The sequence below is a fragment of the Cupressus sempervirens genome, chromosome 1, assembly GCF_028749045.1.
Source record: "Cupressus sempervirens isolate cs-2001-9-10 chromosome 1, ASM2874904v1, whole genome shotgun sequence".
Classification (NCBI taxonomy): Eukaryota; Viridiplantae; Streptophyta; class Pinopsida; order Cupressales; family Cupressaceae; genus Cupressus; species Cupressus sempervirens.
This window is the reverse complement of record NC_143118.1, coordinates 745,301,213-745,324,422: the sequence shown is the minus strand read 5'-3', so window position 1 is coordinate 745,324,422 and position 23,210 is coordinate 745,301,213. Positions and strand designations below refer to the sequence as shown.

Below are 23,210 nucleotides of genomic sequence, written 5' to 3'. Positions count from 1 at the left end.
TTCCTATTTACTTCCTCTCCCTTTTCAAAATCAATCAATGGCTGATAGTATTGAGAGAATAAAAAGGAACTTCCTCTAGTCAGAAACAAAGGAGAAAGGGGGATTGGGAGTAAGAAGACTCTGTGACCTTAATAAGGCTCTCCTTACTAAGATTGGCTGGAGATTGGGAGAAGATAATATTGACTGGGGTAATATTATGAAAGCTAAATATCTGTCAAATTCCCTCTTCACTTGGAATCTTTTCAATAATGACCTCCCAGGAGGCTCCAAAATCTAGATGAATATAGTTAAGAGTAGAGGCTTATTGAGGGAAGGGACAAGGTGGATAGTGGGGAATGGTCATAGCATCAGATTCTGGGAAGACAATTGGTTGGGAGGGAAACCGTTGGTTTTTAACAAATTCAAAAGACTAATGGAGCTACTTAATGTAGAAATAGGAAGGAAGGTGGAGGACTATATTGATCACAGGAGGAAGTGGAAGAAACTGTATAAAGATACATACTCTCAGGAGGATGTTCAGCTTATCAAGGAGTTGGAAGAGTTGATAAGAACACAGAGACCCCCTATTCTGATCCAGGAGGATACTACACTCTAGGACTTAACTTCCAGTAGTAACTTCACAGTCAAATCGGCTTACAAACACCTCTTTAGCAAGGACTTTGTCCACCATTGTGGAGTAATGTTTGGATTAGTAACCTCCTCCGTAAAATCATTTTTTTTCTAGTGGACAATTCAGCATGGCAAAATTTTAACCATAAACAATCTGAAAAGAAGGGGTGTTTATATAACAAACCATTGTTATCTCTATAGGGAAAAGGAAGAAAGTATTTCCCACCTATTCCTTGAATGTTAGTATACCTTAATAATATGGGCTATGGTGTGGGAGAGATTTGGTTTGGACTGGGTTATGAGGGACAACCTATGGCAATTTGTGGAGAACTAATACTGCCCCTTTTATCACCCAAAACTGGTCTTTCTGTGGAAAATTGTTCCACCATATCTTTGCTAGGATATATGGAAAGAGAGGAATAACAGAGTATTTCGGAAGGAGGAAAAACTGATGGAGGTGGTTTTTGGAATAATGGAGAAATTGCTGAAGGAAAATATCAGGGTTGCTAAATGTAAGATGCCAAAGGAAGAACCAGGAAGGCAAGAAGGTCAAATTGCTGCAAAATGGGGTGTTCATGAGGATTTTTACCATTTTGATAACTAAAAATGTTAAGGAGACAGCAAACGAGATGGAAACCACCTACCCTTACACAATTTAAACTAAATTTCGATGGTGCTGCTAGAGGAGGTAAGCGGCCGTTGGAGTGTTGTAGGATGGGAATGGCGATGCGCTGTTAGTCTATGCAGGTAATGTGGGGAGTGCAAGTAATAATATGGCCGAGGCAATGGCTTTGTTATGGGGTCTTCAGCGGATTAGTGAAATGCAGCTTAAAGAAATAACCATAGAGGGGGACTCCAAATTAATTATTGATTTGGTTAATGATGTGTCCCAACCAGGATGGAATATTCGGACTATCATTATAGACATCCGGCATATTTTAGAAAGGATGGAAAAGGTCCACCTGCAACAAATCTATAGGGAAGGAAATAAGGTGGTTGACGCGGCGGCTGCCATGGGGTTTAAATTAACGGCAGTCGTGTTGGAGGAAAATGGAAAATTTAAACAAAGATATTATGTCCTTGATACACAAAGAAAGAGGGGGGAGTATCATTTAATTATGAGTATTAAATTTAAAGTTGGGGCCAATTTTGGCAATTTTTTCCTCAGAGAGTCTAAGTACGCTAAATTTAATAATGGTTTTAGGGAAATGAGAAGAGACGTGGCCGTACAAATAGAAAGATGAATGAATGCAAATTAAGAAGAGTGTCATTTCACCATTATGGTAACCTATTGCGAAATTCAAATTACTTCCCATTTGAAAGTACGAATGATATCATTTTTCAAATTGTGAGAGATTTTCGGGGTGTTAAAATTATGATACTATACAAGCACGATTCCCATAATGAATTGGCATGGGATTTTGAGGCTTATCAAGCACGGGATTGCAAAAAAAATTCACTCATTGTTGAGAGACTCAAAATTGATAGTATTTGTAATGTTTTCACAGATAGGGAGGTTCAGATGCGCATCACTGAGGTGGGGGAAAGGGAAATTGGCGGGATAGACATGGGCGGAGATTTGAATAGGTTGGAGCCCACGAAAATGGAGAACTTCAAAGATAGAATGGCCACCTAGTTCCTCTTAAAAGAGGGGGATTTTCTGCCTTACATGCAATCGATGGCGGGGTATGACGAGAATTGTGCCCTCTAGTTCGTCAATGGGTGGAACGACTGCAAGGTCACCATTAATGGAATTACTTTTCAAGTTAATGAGGAAGTAATTGCCATGGCTACTAGTCTCTCAACGAAGGGGAAAAAATGAAGAAAGGTCACCAAAACGGCTGACAAGGCTAGTCTGAGCAGTTTTTTTTAAGAGAATGAGGAACCAGTGTGCTATAGAGGAGGTTTTAAGAGGGATAAGTTGCCAGCTCCATGGGACGATGTTTGCCTCGTACTCATGAAATATCTTACGCTGGAGGGTAGGTTCGATGTGTGCTACTACTACCATTTTCCTTTATTGAATCATTTTAGAAATAGGGATTTTATTTCTATTCCGTTTTTTCTGCTACATTCTCTAGAGGATATGGTCAGTGATGTTAGGGAGAAGAGGAATAAAGAGCATAACTTTACCATCATCCACCAGGGCTTAAGCTGTTGCCTGTATCAATTCTACCTTGCCCTATGCCCCCCTAGGGTGGTGGTGGTTGATAACTAGCACCACCGACAGAATTCTCCCCCGAGTACCATTATTGGTACCAGGATTCATACCCCTCGACCTTCCCCTAGCCGTGAAAATAAAAAAAAGAAGAAACCTAATATGATTGTAGAACATAAGGGTAGTAAAAAGATTAAGATGGAAAAACCTGTGGAGGTGGAAGAGGAGGACTCGGAGGAGGAAGGGGGGGAAAGGCTAGGAGAAGATTTGGAAGAATTGCCCAATCCCAGGCAAGGTACAAGCAAAAATCTAACAAAGTTAGGGTGGAGGAAGTGGAAGAGGAGAGCTCTAATAATAATGAAGAGGAGAGGAAGGAGGAGGATAACTCTGATTCCAAGAGAGAAAAAGGGAAGGAGAAGGTTGAAAAAAGTGTTAACTTGGCCAACAATTCTGTTGACAATGCCCAGTTGTCGGCTGATAATACCCAAGTTTTGGCTGGTAATGCTGCTACCACGGAGACTACCCATGTTACGGCCAACTTCACCCTTCAACCCATTACCTTTTGTAAAGACAGTAGCAAAGTGGACACCTCCCCCATTACTATTTCCTCCCCGGTCAAGGATAAATCTAAGGTTTTTACTAACCTAAGGGTTTTGCAGGATAACCAGGTTGAAAAAGTTAAAGAAGAAGCCAAAAAGATGGGAATGCAAAATAAAGATGACACCAAGGAGCAATTGGAGGTGTATGCCAAATTGGAAAAGAGGGTTAAAACTTTAGAAGAAGGGTTCTACACCTTCTCTAAATTTTCCCTAAAGGTCACCCACGCCGCTGCCACCACCCTCCAACTGCTGGCACAGGAGAAGGAAGAAGTTGGAATGGATATGGAGGATCATAAGCTCCTCTTTAAATTCCTTGCAGATGATTGGGCTCAAGTTCTGTTGGCTGTGAAGGGAAAGGAAAAAACTAAGAATAATGTTTCTTAGTTTTAAGGGATCCTAGGATCCAAGTTTTTTTATGTTAATTTACTACTACTAGTTTTGCTAGTATCCAACTATTGCTCAGACTTGTGTTGGCCTGGTTATGCCAACAGTTTTTTATGATGAACTTTAGTAGTATAGCAGACTTTTTAGACTTCTATTATATTTTAGCTAGTTTGGTTGATAGTAGTTTGTTGGTTAAGTTTCATGCATAGTTTTATTCTGGTTATGTGGAACTTTTGTATGTTTTTACTCCAGTAATGTTCTCTGTGGGTATTTGTTGGTAATGTGCTGGTCACCAGCATTTTGGTTGTAAGGGCTGACCCCCTTGTTTTTTATCGCTTTTTATTTCAAATACATATTAACATGAAATAATGTAGCTATCATCATCCAACCTCTTAAAATAAACACAATGGTCTAAATGACATTGATTGTATCCATGCTTAGTCATAAAACTATCAATTTTAATATTCAATTGTCAAGGTGCTTGTCTCAAGCCATATAGACTTTTCTTCAATCTACACTCTAAAGTCTCCTTACCTTTGACCTCAAATTCCTGTGGTTGTTCTATGTATATTTGTTCTTTTAAATCACCATGGAGAAAAGTTGTCTTAACATCAAGTTGTTCCAAATGCAAATCTTCAATAGCCACAGTACTTAAAACAATACAAGTAGAAGTCATTTTAACAACTTGAGAAAAAATCTTATAAAAATCAATGCCATTTATTTGTGCAAATCCTTTATAGCTAACCTAGTTTTAGATCTTTTCTTACCTCCATCCTCCTATTTCAGCATATAAACCCATTTATTTTGTAAAGTCTTTTTACCTACAAGTAACTTCCATAATGCAATCTGATTTTTCAGCAAGGAGTTCATTTCTTCTATCATTATAGACTCCCACTGAATCTTTATATCCACCTGTATAGCTTCATCATATCCTTTTGGTTCATCGGCATCTATTAATAAAAGAGTACAAAGAGGGAAATAATCTTTCAAGAGGTCTACTTAACCTTGTTGACCATCTAACATTCGCTGGAATTTGTGATATTTGTAGTTGTTATTGTTGCGGAGCTTGAGGGACCATTGGAACATCTTTGTGACTATCATCCAACGCTACATAATCATTTTCTTTCTTTTCACATTGCTGCGACAGATCTTTGTACAACATTTTCTCATTGAATATCTCATCCCTACTTTTTATAATTTTTAAATTTTCAAAATTTCAAAGTCTATCCAAATTCATCAATGCCAAATCCAACAAATATACATTTCTTTGACTTATATTCTAGCTTGGTCTTACTTTCAGAATCTACATGTGCAAAAGCTTCACAACCGAAGATTCTAAGAAAAGAATAACTAACCTACTTATCTGTACATACTTCCTTTGGAATACCACAACCCAAAGGAGTAGAGAGTCCTCTATTGATTAAATAAACAACAATGTTTACAGCCTCTACCCACATGTTTTAGGGAATCCCAGCATGCAATTGCATGCTATTTGCACACTCCATTATTATCTTGTTCATACATTCAGCCACCCCATTTTCTTGTGGAGTCCTTGGAACAGCTTTCAGCCTATGAATACCATTAATGGAGCAATAATCTTCAAACCTTTGTTGCAATAGCACCACCATTATCAGATCTAAGACATTTTAGTCTTTTACAAGTCTCATTTTCAACCAAGTTTTTCCATTTTTTTAAAGTTTTAAATACATTAGATTTTTGTCTAAGGAAATAAATCAATACTTTTTTAGTTGCATCATCAATGAATGTAACATAATACAGAGAGACACAAAGAGAAGATACCTGAGATGGTCCCCATACATGTGTATGCACAAGCTTAAATTTTTCATTTTTTTCCCTTCCCACTCTTTAGAAAACTAACTCTCTTTTGCTTTCCATACACACAATTTCACAGAAATCCATATTGACATGTTTTACACTAGGTAAAACTTTCTTTGAATGAAATAATTTCATACATTTTTCACTTAGATGCCCAAGTCTATTGTGCCATAGTGTTGTTTCGAAACCTGCAACAATTGTTCCTAAACATTGATTTTTCTTTAAAACAATCAAAGTAGAAGGAACAACCTGTACAAAGATATAAGGTGCTTACTTTAACAACTTTTGCTACTACCAAGGAACCTTTTGATACCTTCCAATTTTTATTATTAAAAGTAATTGTACAACCTTCAACCTAGTTGCCCTACTGAGATTACATTCCTACTCAACCTTGGAACATGTCTTACCTCTAGTAGTAGCCAATGATTCTCATTCTACAACTTAATCTTAATTCTTCCTTTTCCAATAATTTGACATGGTTCATTATCTCCCAAATAGACTAGCCCAAAATTTCTTTGGACATAATCGGTAAAATAACTTCTATGTGGTGTAACATGAAATGAAGCACCTGAATCTAAAACTTATGAATCATTTGCATCTTATAGGGAAAGAAGCAAAGCATCCTCTTCAGATTTATTACTTAAAACATTTGCCTCCTTATTTCCTTCTTGTTTATCTCCTTCATTATTATTTCAAGACCAACAATCTTTCTTCTTATGAACCGGTTTCCCATAGTACCAACAATCTCTTGGTCCTCTGGATTGAGACATTTTTCCCTTTTATTTTCTTCTTGATTTCCCACGATTTCCTCAATTATTTTCTATTTGTCATTCTACTCCTACTTTCTACATTCAAAACATTGTTTGATGTAAATCCACCTAAGCTTTTCCTATGAATTTTCTCACTCAAAATAACACCAAGATCATCAAATTTTAGGGTATTTGAACCAAAAACAGAGTTATTAACAGCAATTACCAAGTCATTCCATCTCTCAAGCAAAGAAGACAGAATTAAGAGAGACAAGTTTCTTCATTAAAATTGACATTCAAAAAAGGTAACTGACTGGTAACCGTATTAAACTCATTTAAATGATCAGCAACAGACCCATTTTCTACCATCTTTATATTAAATAAAACTTCATGAAAAATACCTTATTTGAAGCGGAAGGCTTTTCATACAACTTTGTTAGGGTTTTCATCAACTCTTTAGCTGCATTCGCTTTTATAATATTAAATACCACCAATTGTGACAAGCATAGACGAATACTTTCAAGTGCCTTTCTATCCAAAATACCGAAATCCTCATCTGACATATTTGGTTCTTTCTTGGATTCTCTTCTCAATGGTCGTCATAAACCCTTCTGATAAAAATAGTCCTCCATTTGCATTTTCCATAACTGAAATTTCTACACTTTAAACTTATCAACCTTCAACTTACCCACATCTGTCAATACTCCCACTCAACCGTGAGACCTTCCTGCAAAGGAAAATTGAAACTACTTGGCTCTAATACCACTTGTTAGGATTATTTAGACGGAAAATAACAACTACATGCAAATATAACCAATAACACAAAGGGATAAAGCACACATAAATGGAACAAAAGACATAGAGATTTAATGTGGTTCACCCAATCATATGTTACGTCCACTAAACAAAAATTTTCACTATTATTATCCAGTAGCTTCAACCTATTACAATCTTCAATACAAGAAGCTATATATTCTCTTTAAAAGTACCCTAACCCTAAGCCAATATGACATGACTTATGTTGGCTTAACAAGTTAACCCTAAACATAGTCAACAAATCAACCTTGAGAAATGGTTGACGAGTCAACCAAAAAAACTAAATCGAGGCATTGCTTTGGGCCCCGCGTCTTATGAAGAGTGTACAAGTTTTTCCTGATCAGTCACTACAAACCAACAATGATTGTTAAAGCTCCTTGTTTGGTCTAACTTTGAATCAACTCTTTTATTGTGATAATAAAAGTTGTGAGTATGATGTCCTTGTTGAAAGTGAGTCTCAGCATTCAGATGATCTTTTATGTGGTGTAATGAGTTCTTCTTTGTGAGGAAGAAATTTAAGGGGCAATCCTTGTTAATGAGTTCTTTGCAAAAGAAGTTCAAGGGCACAATCCCTTGTAATGAGTTCTTCTCTATGAGAGGGATGTTTGAAGTGTAGTCCCTTGCTACTAAGTTCTCTATGAAAGAAGTTCGATGCGCAATCCCTTGTTAATAAGTTCTTCTCTACGAGAGAAGTTCAAGGTGAAATCCCTTGCTAATGAGTTCTTCTCTGCGAGGGAAGCTCAAGGTGAAATCCCTTGTTAGTGAGTTATTTGCGAGAGAAAATCAAGGTGAAATCCTAAGTTACCATATTCGTTCACCAGGCCTGAAGTCAGTAGTTGATTTTTTGCTCATTCATAGTTGATTTGAAATCGACCAAAATTTGATTACAATTTGACAAATTTGGTTTAAAAATGACAAATAGGACCTTGGTCAACTTTGTTTGAATTTTGAGCAAATTTATTTCTTCCTACGTGAGCCTTGATGGACTTTTGATTGACTAGCCAATGAATTTTGGTCACACATCAAAAAAATTTCTTCACTTTAAAATAAATTAACAATTTGTTTGTTTATTTCTGTTAACCTAATTATGCAACAATAAAGTCTAGCAATGAATAAAATTGAAATGTTTGATCTTCGGAAGTATTGACAATTAATGGTCCTGACAAGTATTCATCTTCCTATGACCTTCAGCTACCTCATTTTCAAATATTAGAAATAAGATCAACGCTCTAACCAACTGAGCTACAGGATCATTGTCGAATATTACATTTGTAGTTAATTTTCCAAATATATTTATTGTTGTTGTGCAAGATAAAAAATTTGTGTTTTCCCATGTAAACTTGTCGTATATGGCATTATAACATGGATGGCTCAAACAAACGGATTGTTTAAGGTGCAGATTGAATCACGTATATTAACATGTGCAACGAGAACCACAGCTTGGAATAAAAATGAAAATTATGATACATGCAAAGAAAACCTTAGCTGCAGACAATCATATGCACTGTACAAAGTATAACAAATCAATTGAATCATCAAATTAAGAAAAGGGAGGGAATTGGAAATCTTATCATTCAGTAAACAAGGGAGGTAAAACATTAGATCATAGTTGAACGGTGAACCCAAAACAAATCCGAACCCAGCCCTAAAAAAATTGAGCAAATGTTGAACCCCCATATGAATCGGAATCCAAACTGGCAACTTAAGTGAAATCCTTTGTTCCACCTTCTAGGAGTAGCCATAGTGAAAGTCGTCTGTGTGACTCCAAGACTTAGTTTTCTGATTAGTTTTCTGTTCACCCTCTGGAAGTAGCTATGGTGAATGTTGTTATGCAAAAATAACAATTTTATATTATAACAATCTGTGAGTCTGAGTTTTCCCAGGATAAATATTTGTGTCTTTTGTTCTTGTATATTTTGAAGTTTAAAAGTTTTGTCGTATGCTATTCTGGTTCCTAAAACATAACACTCAAAAAGGGAACTTAGCACTAATGACCAAACATCCATCTTAATTAAGTTCAGTTTTTGTTATGGAAGACTTTGATTCCACTACAAATTATAAAGGACAATCAATGAAATGGACTTTTGTGTTTTGTTGAGGGTCCCAAGGTTGACAACTGTGAAGAATATTAAAAAAATTATTGTCCAACAAGGCAGCTCAAAGCTGGCTCTTGAAACACTTAACATCTTTGCCACCACTTATGCTGAGCTTAAACTTCTACAGTTTGAAAGCACAAATCAAATGAAAATAAAGCATTTAAAAATCAACTCGATGTACATCTACTTATAGATGAACTACAAAGCTAGTGCATGTAGTAAATGTATAGTTCAGATATGATTACATGTAATAGGTCAATGTGTGTGACTTTTTGGGAAGACATATAAGTTTTTGTATGATGATACCTGTAGAAATCCTCTATCAACATCTGCATCAACTTAGACCAAGCTGTCAATGCCCTCTTCTCAATTATCATGAACTTTTCTTGCTCATTTTATATATAGATACTAGCAGACTCCATGATTTAAAACAATTTTGCAATTGGATAAGATTGATGATATCCTCTTTATATATCTAGGAAAAAAATGCAAAATCCAGTTGTTCCATAATTCAGACAAAAAAACAGTTTCTTTGACAGAAAGACTTGAAAAAAAAGCTTTACCCTTTTAGCAACAGAGCGTTTTCTCTTAGAAAATTTTTTCTTGACACTATCAGAAGATGGTTGCGCTTGTATTTATTTCCTGCAATTAATATTTCATTGTACAGTGAACAGGGTTGACTAATTGGAAAAAAAGATATTAAGATCTCAAACAGAAGAAGACAAATATGTCCCAGCTCAATGTAATAGTAATGAATTATAGCATTCTGAAGCAATTCGTAGATAATTTACAGATATTCAAACAACACATAAACCATCAGAACGCATATAATGCTCAAGATGTATTTTGTCAAATAGAAAACAAAAAAGGAAAAAGACAAGAAAAGAAAGAAAGAAAGAAAGTGGCAGTCAGAATCAACTATTGCAGCAATATGTCAGTCAAGAGTAATGTATTTACCCTGCTAACCAGATACACATTCATAATGTTCAACATTTTATCTCTTAAGAGTGATAATATATGCTGGCGGCTAAAACTAAATGCTAAAGAATTAGTGAGCTTAATTGGAGGTTTACAAAGCAGATACATGAAAAGTTTGCAGCTGTAACCCCAGACTTACTAATTACAATAAGAGCATTCATATAAGATATGATTGTCATCTTATAAATCACCTCTGTGAGAGAATAAAATCTTGTCACAAGGATATTGGTAAGAGAACAAGATGCTGAAATTGTTCAATAGGGGCAGTTCGCCTAGTTGTAGTTTCAGAAAACCCAGCAGGCAATATAAATTGAGAGACTCATAGTTTTGAAAATTGGCAGAAAGCATTAGGAGAATTCAAAAGATAGTTTTTTAGCAACTACACTCTTTCATTTTGGCCAAGAGACACTGTTTATTAGTATTGAGATATACTCTAAGCATTGATAATGTGCAGGTTGGCATAATTGTTCTTCATAAATCATGGAGATTGTGCCATGGTTACCTCCCTCCTTTTAATTGTAAAATTGTTTTGTGCTAATTTCTGTCATGTCTAGTCCAGTTAACCTATATTGATCTTTGCATCTTCCATTTAACCTAGAAAGTAATAGATCACACGACTCGTTAGCTCTTCCATTTTATCTAGAAGAGAAGACGAATTAAAGCAATTATAGTCTGCTATGTCTAAATGAGAGAAACACATTTATGTCTCTTTTTTGGATTCCGCTTGCAAATAGTTCTCATATATTGTGTCTTTCTTTTCAAGAATCATATATCACTTGGGCGATTTGTGCCTCTATTTGAACCCCTGTAGATGCTCCCTGCCTGCTAGGATCAAAAGTTTACATTTTCTGTCCTTAGTGACTTTATGTGTTTTTTTGTTCTCCTTAACAATAATGAAGGGTGTATGGTACATCGTGTATGTTTTATGTAAAGGCAGTAAATCTCTGAACTAGAAGAGTTCAGGGTGTTGCAAAAGCTATCTGAAGAATTGTTAAAATGATATAAAAGCTTTGCATTGAATCCCCTCCTTAAGTTTATAGCTTGTTTGTAAAAGGTTCTTTTCCCGTCTCCTTCTCCCCAGTGAATGAAGAGCCAACTTCTAAAATCCCAAAGGTCATTTCCCAAGACACACCTAGTCCCAATCCTATGTAACTTCCCGACTACCCTTATTTAGGCATGAGCCTCTTAGGGACCATGTGTATTTTCTAGCATGCCCTAGGGGGCCCATTTGAACATAATTGCCAAAGATTATGTAAACACTTTGGTTTATAATGCTTAAAGGAAGCAATCAGTGCACTTGGCGAAGTTGCAGCTATGTATGACTACCAAAAGTTAAGTATGGACTGAAGCTATCAAGATTACCCTATTTGGGCTACTTCTCAACCTTATCCTACCAAAAGACATAACATTCTTGGTCTCTGAGAAATGTTATGGGAATTTTAGCACAAAATAAAGGTGATTGAAGAAGAAAAGAAAAGGCATAGTGGCCTTTTCTTCCAGCATGCTCCTATAAAGAGCCCAAAATAAGATTCAACTATCCTGACAACAACTACTAAAGCCAAAGATTTTTTAGTCCACCCATCAAAGGAGCCTCTTTGCGAGCAAGTTGTTCCTAAGATGAACACCTTCTCTTTCTCTTTCCTCGAACCAATTTACTCCTCTCAAAATCTCATATTAGACACCATCTCGTTGTTCGAAGGCAGACCTGTTATATGGAGATCAAGTAGGCCCAAAGGGCAATGTCAATAGTTATTTCAGCCAAGAGCTCCTAAAGCATTGGAAGGAGAATAGGATCAATCCCCCCACCAGAAAAAAAAGATTGATCCATGGTCAAATTACATGAAGATTGATCAAGGTCAAAGTGAAGCAGAAGATCTAAGTTGTTTCCTCACAAATCTTTCCTCCCCCTAGATTGAAGAAGAAGGCTTGCCAGTTCCAAAAAATGAACATTTGGAGTCTCAAATGGAGACAGAATCATCTCCGATGCCTGCGATTGAAGACAAGTCAAGCCAAGAAAATGGAGAAGCCCCCTACCCCTAGTATCTAAGTGACAAGGAGAAACAAAACATGACCCAACCAAGGAATACAATGACACTAAAGATACCAACATACAATTTTGGGACAACCTAAAAAAAGATTGTGCATCATTCAAAGAGGAGTTTTTAATAACTCAAGCGGAAAGAACCAATCAGGAAAGAGTCATGAGCCCAAAGGCATCTAGCAATGAACAAAAAAATTAGATCAACTTTGCAAAAGATCATCCTTTACCAACATGCGGATGTCCCTATTAGACTACTATAATATTTTTTTCATGGTCATCTTACTTAGTTTTTAGTTTATTAGGTGGTTTCTATTTTCGTCTTTAGTTCATGATTGTTTCTTTTAGAAACAACGGCTTTGTAAATCTATGTAAGGAATTGTCATCTCCTCTATTTATTACAACTACAACAACATCAATTTACTAGAACATGATATCAGAGTGATCAATGGGATTTCATACAATTTCATGAATTTTTTAAGAAAAAATCGAGCCTCTTTTGATTTAGAATTTTTTCCATTTTTTGAAATAAAAATCGTAAGAAGTATTTATGAAATTTGTAGTTTGCCTTTGAAGATTTTTGCTGAAAATCCCTTAAAAATTTCTCTATTGGGTTTATAAATTTTTCCTTAAAAAATTATCTAATGGGTTTTCATAATTTTTTTCTCTTAAAAAACTATTTGATGGATTTCCATTCATTTTTCCCTCAAAGATTCTGATTTTGTAATTCGCAAAGTTGTGTGCGATTCCTTTTTGGGTTTATAATTTTTTTCTCAAAAAATATTTGATGGGTTTATAATTTTTTCCTCAAAAATTATCTCGTAGGTTTATAAATTTTTCCTCAAATTATTTGTTGGGTTTTACTGTTTTTTCTCAAAAAAGATGGTTTGTATGTTCATCCATGTCTCGGATTTTGTTGTCTAGTTTTGATTGATTTTTTTCTCAAAAATTATTTGATGGGTTTATAATTTTTTCCTCAAAAATTATCTAATAGGTTTATAATTTTTTCCTCAAATTATTTGTTGGGTTTTAGTGTTTTTCCTCAAAAATGATGGTTTGTATATTGATCCATGTCTCAAATTCTGTTATCTAATTTTGATTGATTTTCACCTCAAAAATTGTGCCTGGCTTTTCCAAATTTTCTCCTAAAAATTTGTGGCTTTTTGCAGTCTGTTTTGGAGCATAATGCTCATCTACCAAGTTTGGAGTGTTTGTCTATTTTTCCTCAAAATCATGCTAGTTTTTCTCAGTGTTTGTCTCTATCTCTAGGAAAGAGCAAGTCTATTATCCAACATTAGGTTGGATGTTTTTGTGATAATTTCTCATTAGATATTTTGTTCATTCTAGGAGGGTTAGTGGTGGACTCATCTCAATGGTAGAGTCAATTGAAAGCTCGTCTCTTTTTGCAAAGCTTTCTGAAGATGGGAGCACCCTTCTCTATTCTTTTCTGGATGGATTTTGGCCTCTTGGTCATTTACATTTTGCAGATCCAAGGAGGCTCTCAGTAACAACTAAATGTTTTGAAGAATTTGTGACCAAAAGACAAGATTTAGACGATGACCATTAAGGGGAGGTATTAGAATGTTATAATGTTTCTTTAATGGACATCTTAGTCTTTATTTTATTAGGTGGTTCCTATTTATGTCTTTGGTTCACAATTGTTTATTTTGGAAACATCGTCTTTATAAATCTATATAAGGAGTTTTCATCTCATATATTTAATACAACTACAACAACATCGATTTACCATAACAATCCCATCAAGTATTCAACAATGCTTCCAGTACACCGGTCAATCCCTATTATGGTCATTTGAGAACATGAGAATAGTTTTTTTAAGCCAGGTTAATTCACCCATCATGTGTCATTATAAAATGATTCAGACATGCATTTTTATTTTTTTCCTAATGCGTCATGTGTTGTAAAGCATGACCCTATTTTTCTCCGATTCCCCAAGCAAGTGTCAAAAAATGTGTAAAATGTAAAAGTTGTGTTGTAAGGAAAGCTATTTCTAGTTTCCAATTAATGGATCACTTTAATTTTATCATGTAATTTGGTTAAAGTAGGTACGTAGGATGATTTTCACTCCAAGAAGTGCTACTACATGTCTCCTATGTAAGTGGACCTCAAGGATAGTCTTGTTTCCCTAAGTGCATTTTGCACATTTTTTTGAGCTCTAGTGGAGTTGGCGAATACAAGTGTTCATCGTCATCATATAAGAAAATGAAAAAAAAAATAAAGGTAACAGAGTTTGGAATGTATTTGTGTTAGCCAAGTTTGTGCCTTTTCAAGAGTCAAAAATGCTAAGGCACAAAATAAGGATCATTTAACAAATCCCGTTCCTTCCTAAGACAATTATTTCTCTAATTTGTCACTTACAATTGTATGCAATGGACAAATTCTCTGACTAGAATCTAACAAAATGTGAGTTTTCCTTTCTCTAAGGTTTTAAATAGGTATCGTGTATTTAATTGTTTCTTTTAAGAGACAAAACTTGAAAAGTCCATGGAATATTCCTCCATGCTTTAAAGTACTTTCATAATCGTGATTCACAAGAAAAATGCTTAACAAAAGAATAGTTTGCAAAACTGAAAGATAACTTTTCACACACAAGAAACATTTACATTTAAGCATTATATATATTCCTTCAAAGAATGATTTTACGAGCATAGATATGTATGTTTCATCTTTCTTTCAATAAAAGAAAAATTACAAAAAAAGAGAGAACAATTATATTTCTTATATCATAAAGTGCAAAAAGTATGCATCGCTAGGGCCAAGGGGGTTAGTTACAAAGTCATCCCTGTCGCTTCCATCATTCTCAGTTTCCATGTCTGGAATTGCTAGGTCTCCTCCTTGTGTAGCTTGTCATTATCAGTCAAATCCAAGTCCCAATCAAAAGCCAAAGCTCATGCCTCATCCACCCAATCCTAGGTGAAGTCTAAATCCAGACTTGCAAGCCTCCTTCGGAAACCAAGAGTAGGATTGGTGCAACCTTTGTGCTCACCAATAGATGTCCAAAAATTGGACACAAATGGAAGCCAAGGCAACCTTGCATCCCTTGTTACATAAGCTTGTAGGTCAGTGGCCAATGGAAGTTCAATCCCATACTGTGCACTTCAAGAACCTAGTCTAGACCGCCGTAGTACTCATTCCCAAAGAATCCCTAGGTTAAAACTACAATAATTTCTTTTGGCTTGCCTAGGTCTAGAAGAGAACCAACAAACTAAGACATAATGCCAATATTTACTCTGTATCTATCTTCATTGGCGAGGAAGTTTGATGCAGGAGCATCCTAGGTTTCTTTGTAATCCTGCACATTAGTTCATTCTGCCTAGTTCCAATTTGGCCGACTTTGCTCACATTTAATTTTGGTATAGTTAATTATATTTGATGAGGGCCGACTTGTGGTTTCTCTATGTTCTAGAATTATCCATAAGCCATTTTGGCAAGTATAAGTAGGGTGTTTAGGTTTAGAGTTAGGGCAGATTTTTGGGGGGAGAGTTCAAAAGAAAAAAGATATGTGGATTTAAAAAGCTGCTTTGGAGATCTGGAAGTTATACATTTGTAATTGGCCGTAACCCAGAAGGCCTTACAGCTAGGCATGTATGCTAAATATTTGATGAATCCATAAATATATCCTTGTTCTCTCTTTCCTTGGTGTTGTTCCTCGTGTTTGCTTCCATTGTGTTAACTCTTGTAGGGTGGTTTGGATAGCTAGGTGTGCCTTTGGCCTAGTTATTCATCCCTTGCCTGCATTAGTTGGTATCAGAGCCTGAAGTTCATCCTTGTGGAGATTGGATCAATTTGGATCTGGTTGTAGGGTGGTAGATCTGTGGATTTGACTTATAACTTGCAGAGGGTTACGATCTTGCAAGAACCTGATTTGTAAAGACGGTTCGTGGTAGAGGAAATAATGTTGATAACACTATATTGGATCAGTTAAGACAAATTGCAACCAGATTAGATGTTGTGGAGACAGCCTAGAGGAGAGGAGCGCATCTTGAAGATGTAAGTGATGATGAAGCAGCAGCACCAAACCATAATCCAGAACCTGAAAAAGATCGAGATGAGGAAAGATTGTTGCGATTATTGTCTAGGGCAAATTCAAAGCCTGCTGTAGAAGTTGTTCCTTATGATGGGAAATTGGATACAAATACTGTGCTGGATTGGATCTCTGATATGGAGAAGTTCTTTGAGTATGAAAACACTACTGATAACAGAAAGGTGAAGATTGCAATCATTAGGCTGAAAGGTCATGCATCATTATGGTGGGAGCACTTGCAAACTGATAGACAAAGGAGAGGAAAGGAGAAGATAAGAAGTTGGCCAAAGATGGTGAACAAGGTAAAGAACAAATTCCTTCCTGCTGATTACCAAGTTAGCTTATTGAGAAAGATGCAAAATTTGAAACAAAGGGACATGACTGTGGAAGAATTCTATAGATTGGACATCAGATCTGGACATGCGGATGATGATGTTGAGAAAATTGCAAGGTACATTAATGGATTGAGATCTGGAATTCAAGATGAGATAAGTTTTGTGAAGTTGGAAAGTGTGGAAGAAGCATACCAGTATGCCTTGAAGGCTGAGGAGATCTTGACAAAGAAGCATAAACAAAGACAAAGAGGTAGAGGTGGTAGATTCCAAAAAGGTAGAGGTAGATCTTATGGAGAAAGCAGTAGATCTGACAATTCTATGCAAGATAAAGGCAAATCTGAATGGAAGAGTGATGATAAAGGCAAGATCGAATGGAAACGTGGTAATTCTTACCAAGGAGGCACTAATTCTTACCGAGGAAGAGGTAATTCCTATTCTAGAAGTGGATTTCATGGTAATTGTTTTAGATGTGGCAAAGAAGGGCATAGATCTTTTGAATGTAGATCCTCTGAAAGTGGACAGAATAATAGAAATGCTGTGATTCAAGAAGACATTGAAAATTCACCAAGTGGACCTGAAGTTGGAGAAAATCTGATGGTGAGAAGAACCTTATGTAATAAAAGAAGTGATGAGGAACCTGTTTTAAAGATAAGTCTTTTCAAGACAAGATGTAAGATGGCTGAAAAATGTTGCAAAGTGATCATTGACAGTGGGAGTTCTACAAATCTGGCATCAGAAGAGCTGGTTACCAAGTTGCAGTTAGAGAGGTTGAAACATTCCAAACCTTATCATGTTTCATAGATCAAAGATGAGCATAAGATATTGGTAAGTGAGCAATGCCTTGTGAAATTTAAAATTGGACATTATGTTGATGAAGTTTTGTGTGATATTATGCCCATGGATTGTTGTCATATTTTGTTGGGTAGACCTTGGCAATATGATAGACATGCTATACATGATGGAAGATTGAATCAATATACTCTTTGGGTGAATGGGAAGAAACAAACATTGTTGCCTTTGATTGAAGTTCCAAATGAGGTTAATTGTACTACTGTAAAGATTTGTATGGTTAATGGGAAACAATTTGAAAAGGAAGTGAAGAAGAATCAGGTTTGTTTTGCCATAATTTCAAGAAAACCAAGTTTTGTCAATGAAGGCCAAGTGCAAGAGAATAATGCTAACCGAGTGCCAGATAGTGGTGACCAAGTGACAGATGGTAGTATTGACCAAGTGCCAGAAAAAATTGCAAAATTGCTCAATGAATATAAAGACATTATTGCTGATGACCTTCCTGATGGATTACCTCCAGTAAGAAGTATAAGTCATTGTATGGATTTGATTCCTGGAGCAAGTTTGCCAAACAAAGCACCATATCGATTGACACTTACAAAGAATGAAGAACTTAACAGACAAGTGCATGAGTTGTTGCAGAAAGGTTTGATCAGAGAAAGCTTGAGTCCATGTGCTGTACCTGCTGTATTAGCACCTAAAAAGAAGGGAGAATGGAGAATGTGTACTGATTTCAGAGCGATTAATAAGATAACAGTGAAATATAGGTTTCCTATGCCAAGGATGGATGACATAATGGATTGTTTAAGTGGAGCAAAGTATTTTACCAAGATTGATTTGAAGAGTGGCTATCATCAGATCAGAATCAGAGAAGGTGATGAATGGAAGACTGCTTTCAAGACAAAAGATGGTTTGTATGAATGGTTGGTTATGCCTTTTGGTTTGACTAATGCACCTAGTACTTTCATGAGGTTAATGAATGAAGTTCTGAAAAGATTTTTGGGTAAGTTTGTGATTGTTTATTTGGATGATATTCTGATATTCAGTAAGACTAAGGAAGAACATCTTGAGCATATTAGACAAGTATTGCAGAGGTTGAAAGAGGAAAAGTTGCTAATTAATCTGAAAAAGTGTTCTTTTATGCAAGAGGAGATTGTGTATCTGGGATTTGTGATTTCAGTTGATGGTTTGAAGATGGATCCTGAGAAGGTTAAAGCAATTTTGGAATGGCCTACACCTGAGAATATGAGTCAGGTAAGATCATTTCATGGTTTAGCTAGTTTTTATAGAAAGTTTATAAAGAATTTCAATGCTGTTTGCAATGCTATGACTGAGACAATGAGGAGAGATAAAAAGGAATTCAAGTGGACACATGGAGCTGATAAGAGTTGTGAGACTATGAAACAAAAGGTTGCAGAATTACCAGTATTGGCTTTGCCTGATTTCAACAAAGTATTTCAAGTTGAATGTGATGCAAGTGGTAATGCAATAGGAGCTGTATTAAGTCAAGAAGGTAAGTCTGTTGCTTTCTTTAGTGAAAAGTTGAATGATGCTAGAAGGAAATATTCTGTGTATGATCAAGAGTTTTATGCTATTGTTCAAGCATTGAAGAAGTGGAGACATTACTTGATGCCTAAGGAGTTTGTGTTGTATACTAATCATAAAGCTTTACAATACTTGGGAAGTCAACATAAGTTGAATCAAAGACATATGAAGTGGGTTGAATATTTGTAGAGTTTTACATTTGTGATTAAGCATAAGAGTGGAGTTACTAACAAAGTTGTTGATGCATTGAGTAGAAGACATTCTTTGTTGACTGAAATGAAGGTTGAAGTTCTTGGTTTTGATGAGATGAAAGAGTTATATGATGTTGATCCTGATTTTTCTAAGGCATGGAGAGAGTGCAGAGTACCAAATCTGACAGATCACATAAGTAAGTATGATGAGTATTTCATTCAAGAAGGTATGTTGTTCAAAGGCATTCAGTTGTGTATTCCTAGAAGTTCTATGAGGTTGAATCTAATTAAGGAAAAGCATAGTGGTGGATTAGCTGGATATTTTGGAATTGATAAAACATTGGGTTTGCTGAAAGAAAAATATTATTGGCCACAAATGTATAAGGATGTTCAAAAATTTGTAAAGAGTTGTGGAGTTTGTCAAGTTGCAAAAGGAGTGAGTCAAAATACTAGTTTGTATACACCTATTACTATTCCTGAGAAACCTTGGACTGACATTAGTATGGATTTTTTTCTTAAATTGCCTAAGATAATGAAAGGGTATGATTCCATATTTGTGGTAGTGGACAGATTTTCTAAGGTGGCTCATTTTATACCATGTAAGAAGACATCAGATGCTGAGCATCTTGCTGAACTTTTTTTTAAAGAGATTGTGAGATTGCATGGATTACCAAGAAGTATTATTTCTAACAGAGACAGTAAGTTTGTTGGATATTTTTGGAAGACTTTGTGGAAGAAGATGGGTACTGAGTTGAAGTTTAGTTCTACATTCCATCCACAAACAGATGGACAGACAGAGGTTGTGAATAGAAGCTTGGGTAATTTGCTAAGATGTTTGGTTGGGAATAAGCCAAGTAATTGGGAGATGGTATTGGCACAAGCTGAATTTGCATATAACAATTCTGTGAATAGGAGTACAGGGAAGACACCTTTTGAGATTGTTACTGGAATGCATCCTAGAGGCATATCAGATTTGAGAGATGTTGTTGGTGAAGAAAAAAGAAGCACTGCAGGAGAAGAATTTGCTGATTTTATGGAGTCTTTGCATAAGGAAGTGAAGTTGAGATTGGAACAAAGTAATCAGAAGTATAAAGAGAATGTTGATCAGTCTAGAAGACACCATGATTTTCAGGTTGGTGATGAGGTGATGGTTCATCTGAAGAAACGAAGATTGCCAGCTAGAATATATAGTAAGCTGAAGATGAAGAAATTTGGACCTTGTAAGATCTTGAAGAAGTTTGATAGTGGTAATGCTTATGAAGTTGAGTTACCTAATGACATGGATATATCTCCTATATTCAATATTGCTGATTTGTATAAGTATCATGAGTCAGAGGATAAAATTGTTGTACCTGATGATTATCCTAAGAAGCAAATCGAAGAGGTTGAACAAATATTGGATCAAAGAGTTGGTAAGAGCACAGGAGGAAAAGATTACTATGAATATTTGGTGAAGTGGAAGAATAGACCAATTGAAGATGCTACATGGATTTCTCAGTTTGAGTTGGATTCAGCTTAGGGTGTGACACTTGCATGATTCAGGAGCACCCTGGTTGTCTGATGCAGGAGCATCTTAGGTTTTTTTGTAATCCTGCACATTAGTTCATTCTGCCTAGTTCCAATTTGGCCGACTTTGCTCACATTTAATTTTGATATAGTTAATTATATTTGATAAGGGCCGACTTGTGGTTTCTCTATGTTCTAGAATTATCTGTAAGCCATTTTGGCAAGTATAAGTAGGGTGTGGGCAGATTTTTGGGGGGAGAGTTCAAAAGAAAAAAGATATGTGAATTTAAAAAGCTGATTTGGAGATCTGGAAGTTGTACATTTGTAACTGGCCGTAACCCAGAAGGCCTTACAGCTAGGCATGTACGCTGAATATTTGATGAATCAATAAATATATCCTTGTTCTCTCTTTCCTTGGTGTTGTTCCTCGTGTTTGCTTCCGTTGTGTTAACTCTTGTAGGGTGGTTTGGATAGCTAGGTGTGCCTTTGGCCTAGTTATTCATCCTTTGCCTGCATCAAAGTTACAACCAAGCACCCACTTCACTGTGACCAACACCATATAGTTCTTTGTATTGATTAATCGCATTAAGTGTCTACTGGTAACAAACCCAAGAAAGCAGTTTTGTGGCCTTGAGCTTGTCAACCTAACAGAAGTATCCATAACTACAAGCTATCTCTCTACTAAGCGATTTCCACCTGAGTAAATCACAAAAAAATCCATCTAATTGGAATGATCTATTGTGATTTATAATCATTGAGGCTTTTTTTTGCGCTTGAACTTTTATTGCTTTTGGCAAGTCATTATGACAAAGCGACCCTTGGCATACAAGGTCTACTTCTCAAGAATGTCATTCTCTTGGTCGACATTCAATGTATGTAGTTTGGCTGCTTAATAGCGCGGATGGTATAGGTTTTGCACTCAGTTTTTGCAAGGAATTAAATACATTTATTTTTCTATTTACAATGACAGATTAACTCAGATACTTCAGGGTACTAACTCTTATATCAACGTACTAGAGTTATTATATGTCATATCATGCACAGGTGGCATCATTCTCAAATTCTTATCACAATTACACATTAATTACTCTTATGAATTAGCAATGGTTGATTATAGGACTCTTACTAAGTGAAAAATCTAAATGGTGTTTCTCACTACTACCTTGATTCCAAGTGAAATGCCACTTCATTTTCCATATAGTTAAAAAGGGAATGGGTTAAAAAGAAAAATTTGAAGGTTAAAAAAGCTCAAGTTATGCAAGTAACTCTACTTAGGCTATGGACGTCTGGCTCATAAGAGAGATATGTTAGATATGTTCTTTGAATCAAGGTGATATCCTTATTGAGACGATGGATGCCTAATTGGCAACAAGGCTATTGGGTTGACTTTGGGAAATAACTCCAAATACCTAGCTTTGTATGAGAATGAATTTCACCCTAAACTACATAAAATGGGGAAGATTAAGACATGTACACACATTGGAATGAACAATTGAATCGCCTTATGTGATGTAACAATAGTTGCCCTATTTCTTGACTTTTGAGTAAGTAACCAAGCTGTTGTCGTTCTTAATCTTACAAACCTATGGAAGCCATATATTTTCTTTTCATTATAAATCAGCAATGCTTCCCCTTTTTTATTTTACTTGACATGTGTTGTCCAGCATTTTGTTACCACAAAATGTAGGTAACAGTACAAAACTTTTTCAACTTAGTTTCGTTTTTCTCTAAGTTGATTTATTATTTAATCGGTCGATATTGATCAATCAATCGACTCCAATTCATATAATAAACTCTTTTACCGAAGGCTTTCATGGAGTCAATTTCGTTTTTCTATTGGTGAGCCTATGCTTGATTTTTGAAGCCTTCAACATTCTTTTTCGTATTTTTTGAGTGTGTTCATTTGCTTTTGGTCTTTTAGTTTTGCTCAAACCCTTGCTTTTGGTTTTCTCTTCAATTTGGTATATCTTAGGGCTTAATCGGGTTTGACAACCAAAAGATATGACCCATTAGTGCCCAAAAAGTGTTACCTCAAGATACAATTACATATTTTAAAATATCATGTTATATCTTAATGTTGACATTCACTTTTTGCAAAATATAACATAAATTGACTTCATTTTATGTTTTTAAGTTACTTTACCACTTAAATTTATCACTTAAGTGACTATAGAGCACTTTATGTTATGTTTTCATGTTGAGTTACTTTTTAAATTTTTCACCTAGGTGACTTTATTAACTATATAGTTTGATTTATATTTTTGAGTTACTTTATGTTTTAATTTAAGACATTTAAGTAAATATTACTTTTTGAATGATATTTGCACATTGTAATTAAACTATATAGTGTAAATATTATTTTTGACCCAATTAAATGATATTTCCTCAAAAATCAATTAAATATGTGTTTAATTGATCATTTAAGTTATGTAAAGGCAACTTTTAACCCATTTACTTGTAAATATGTAAAGGAGCTCCAAGAGTGCGTTTTGCACTATAAATGCATGTAATGGACTCCGTAGAGTCCATTTTGCAAAAA

At 35.5% G+C, this 23,210-nt stretch overlaps 1 protein-coding gene across 1 annotated transcript in view; it reads right to left on the bottom strand.

The window, feature by feature from the left end:
- Window positions 1-23,210, bottom strand: part of MAP1C (methionine aminopeptidase 1B) — a 266,196-nt gene that overhangs the window by 179,271 nt on the left and 63,715 nt on the right. Inside the window, exon 2 of the mRNA XM_089788662.1 lies at window positions 9,808-9,886. Coding sequence (XP_089644788.1) covers window positions 9,808-9,886 — 79 coding nt within the window. The remainder of the gene's footprint in view (window positions 1-9,807; window positions 9,887-23,210) is intronic.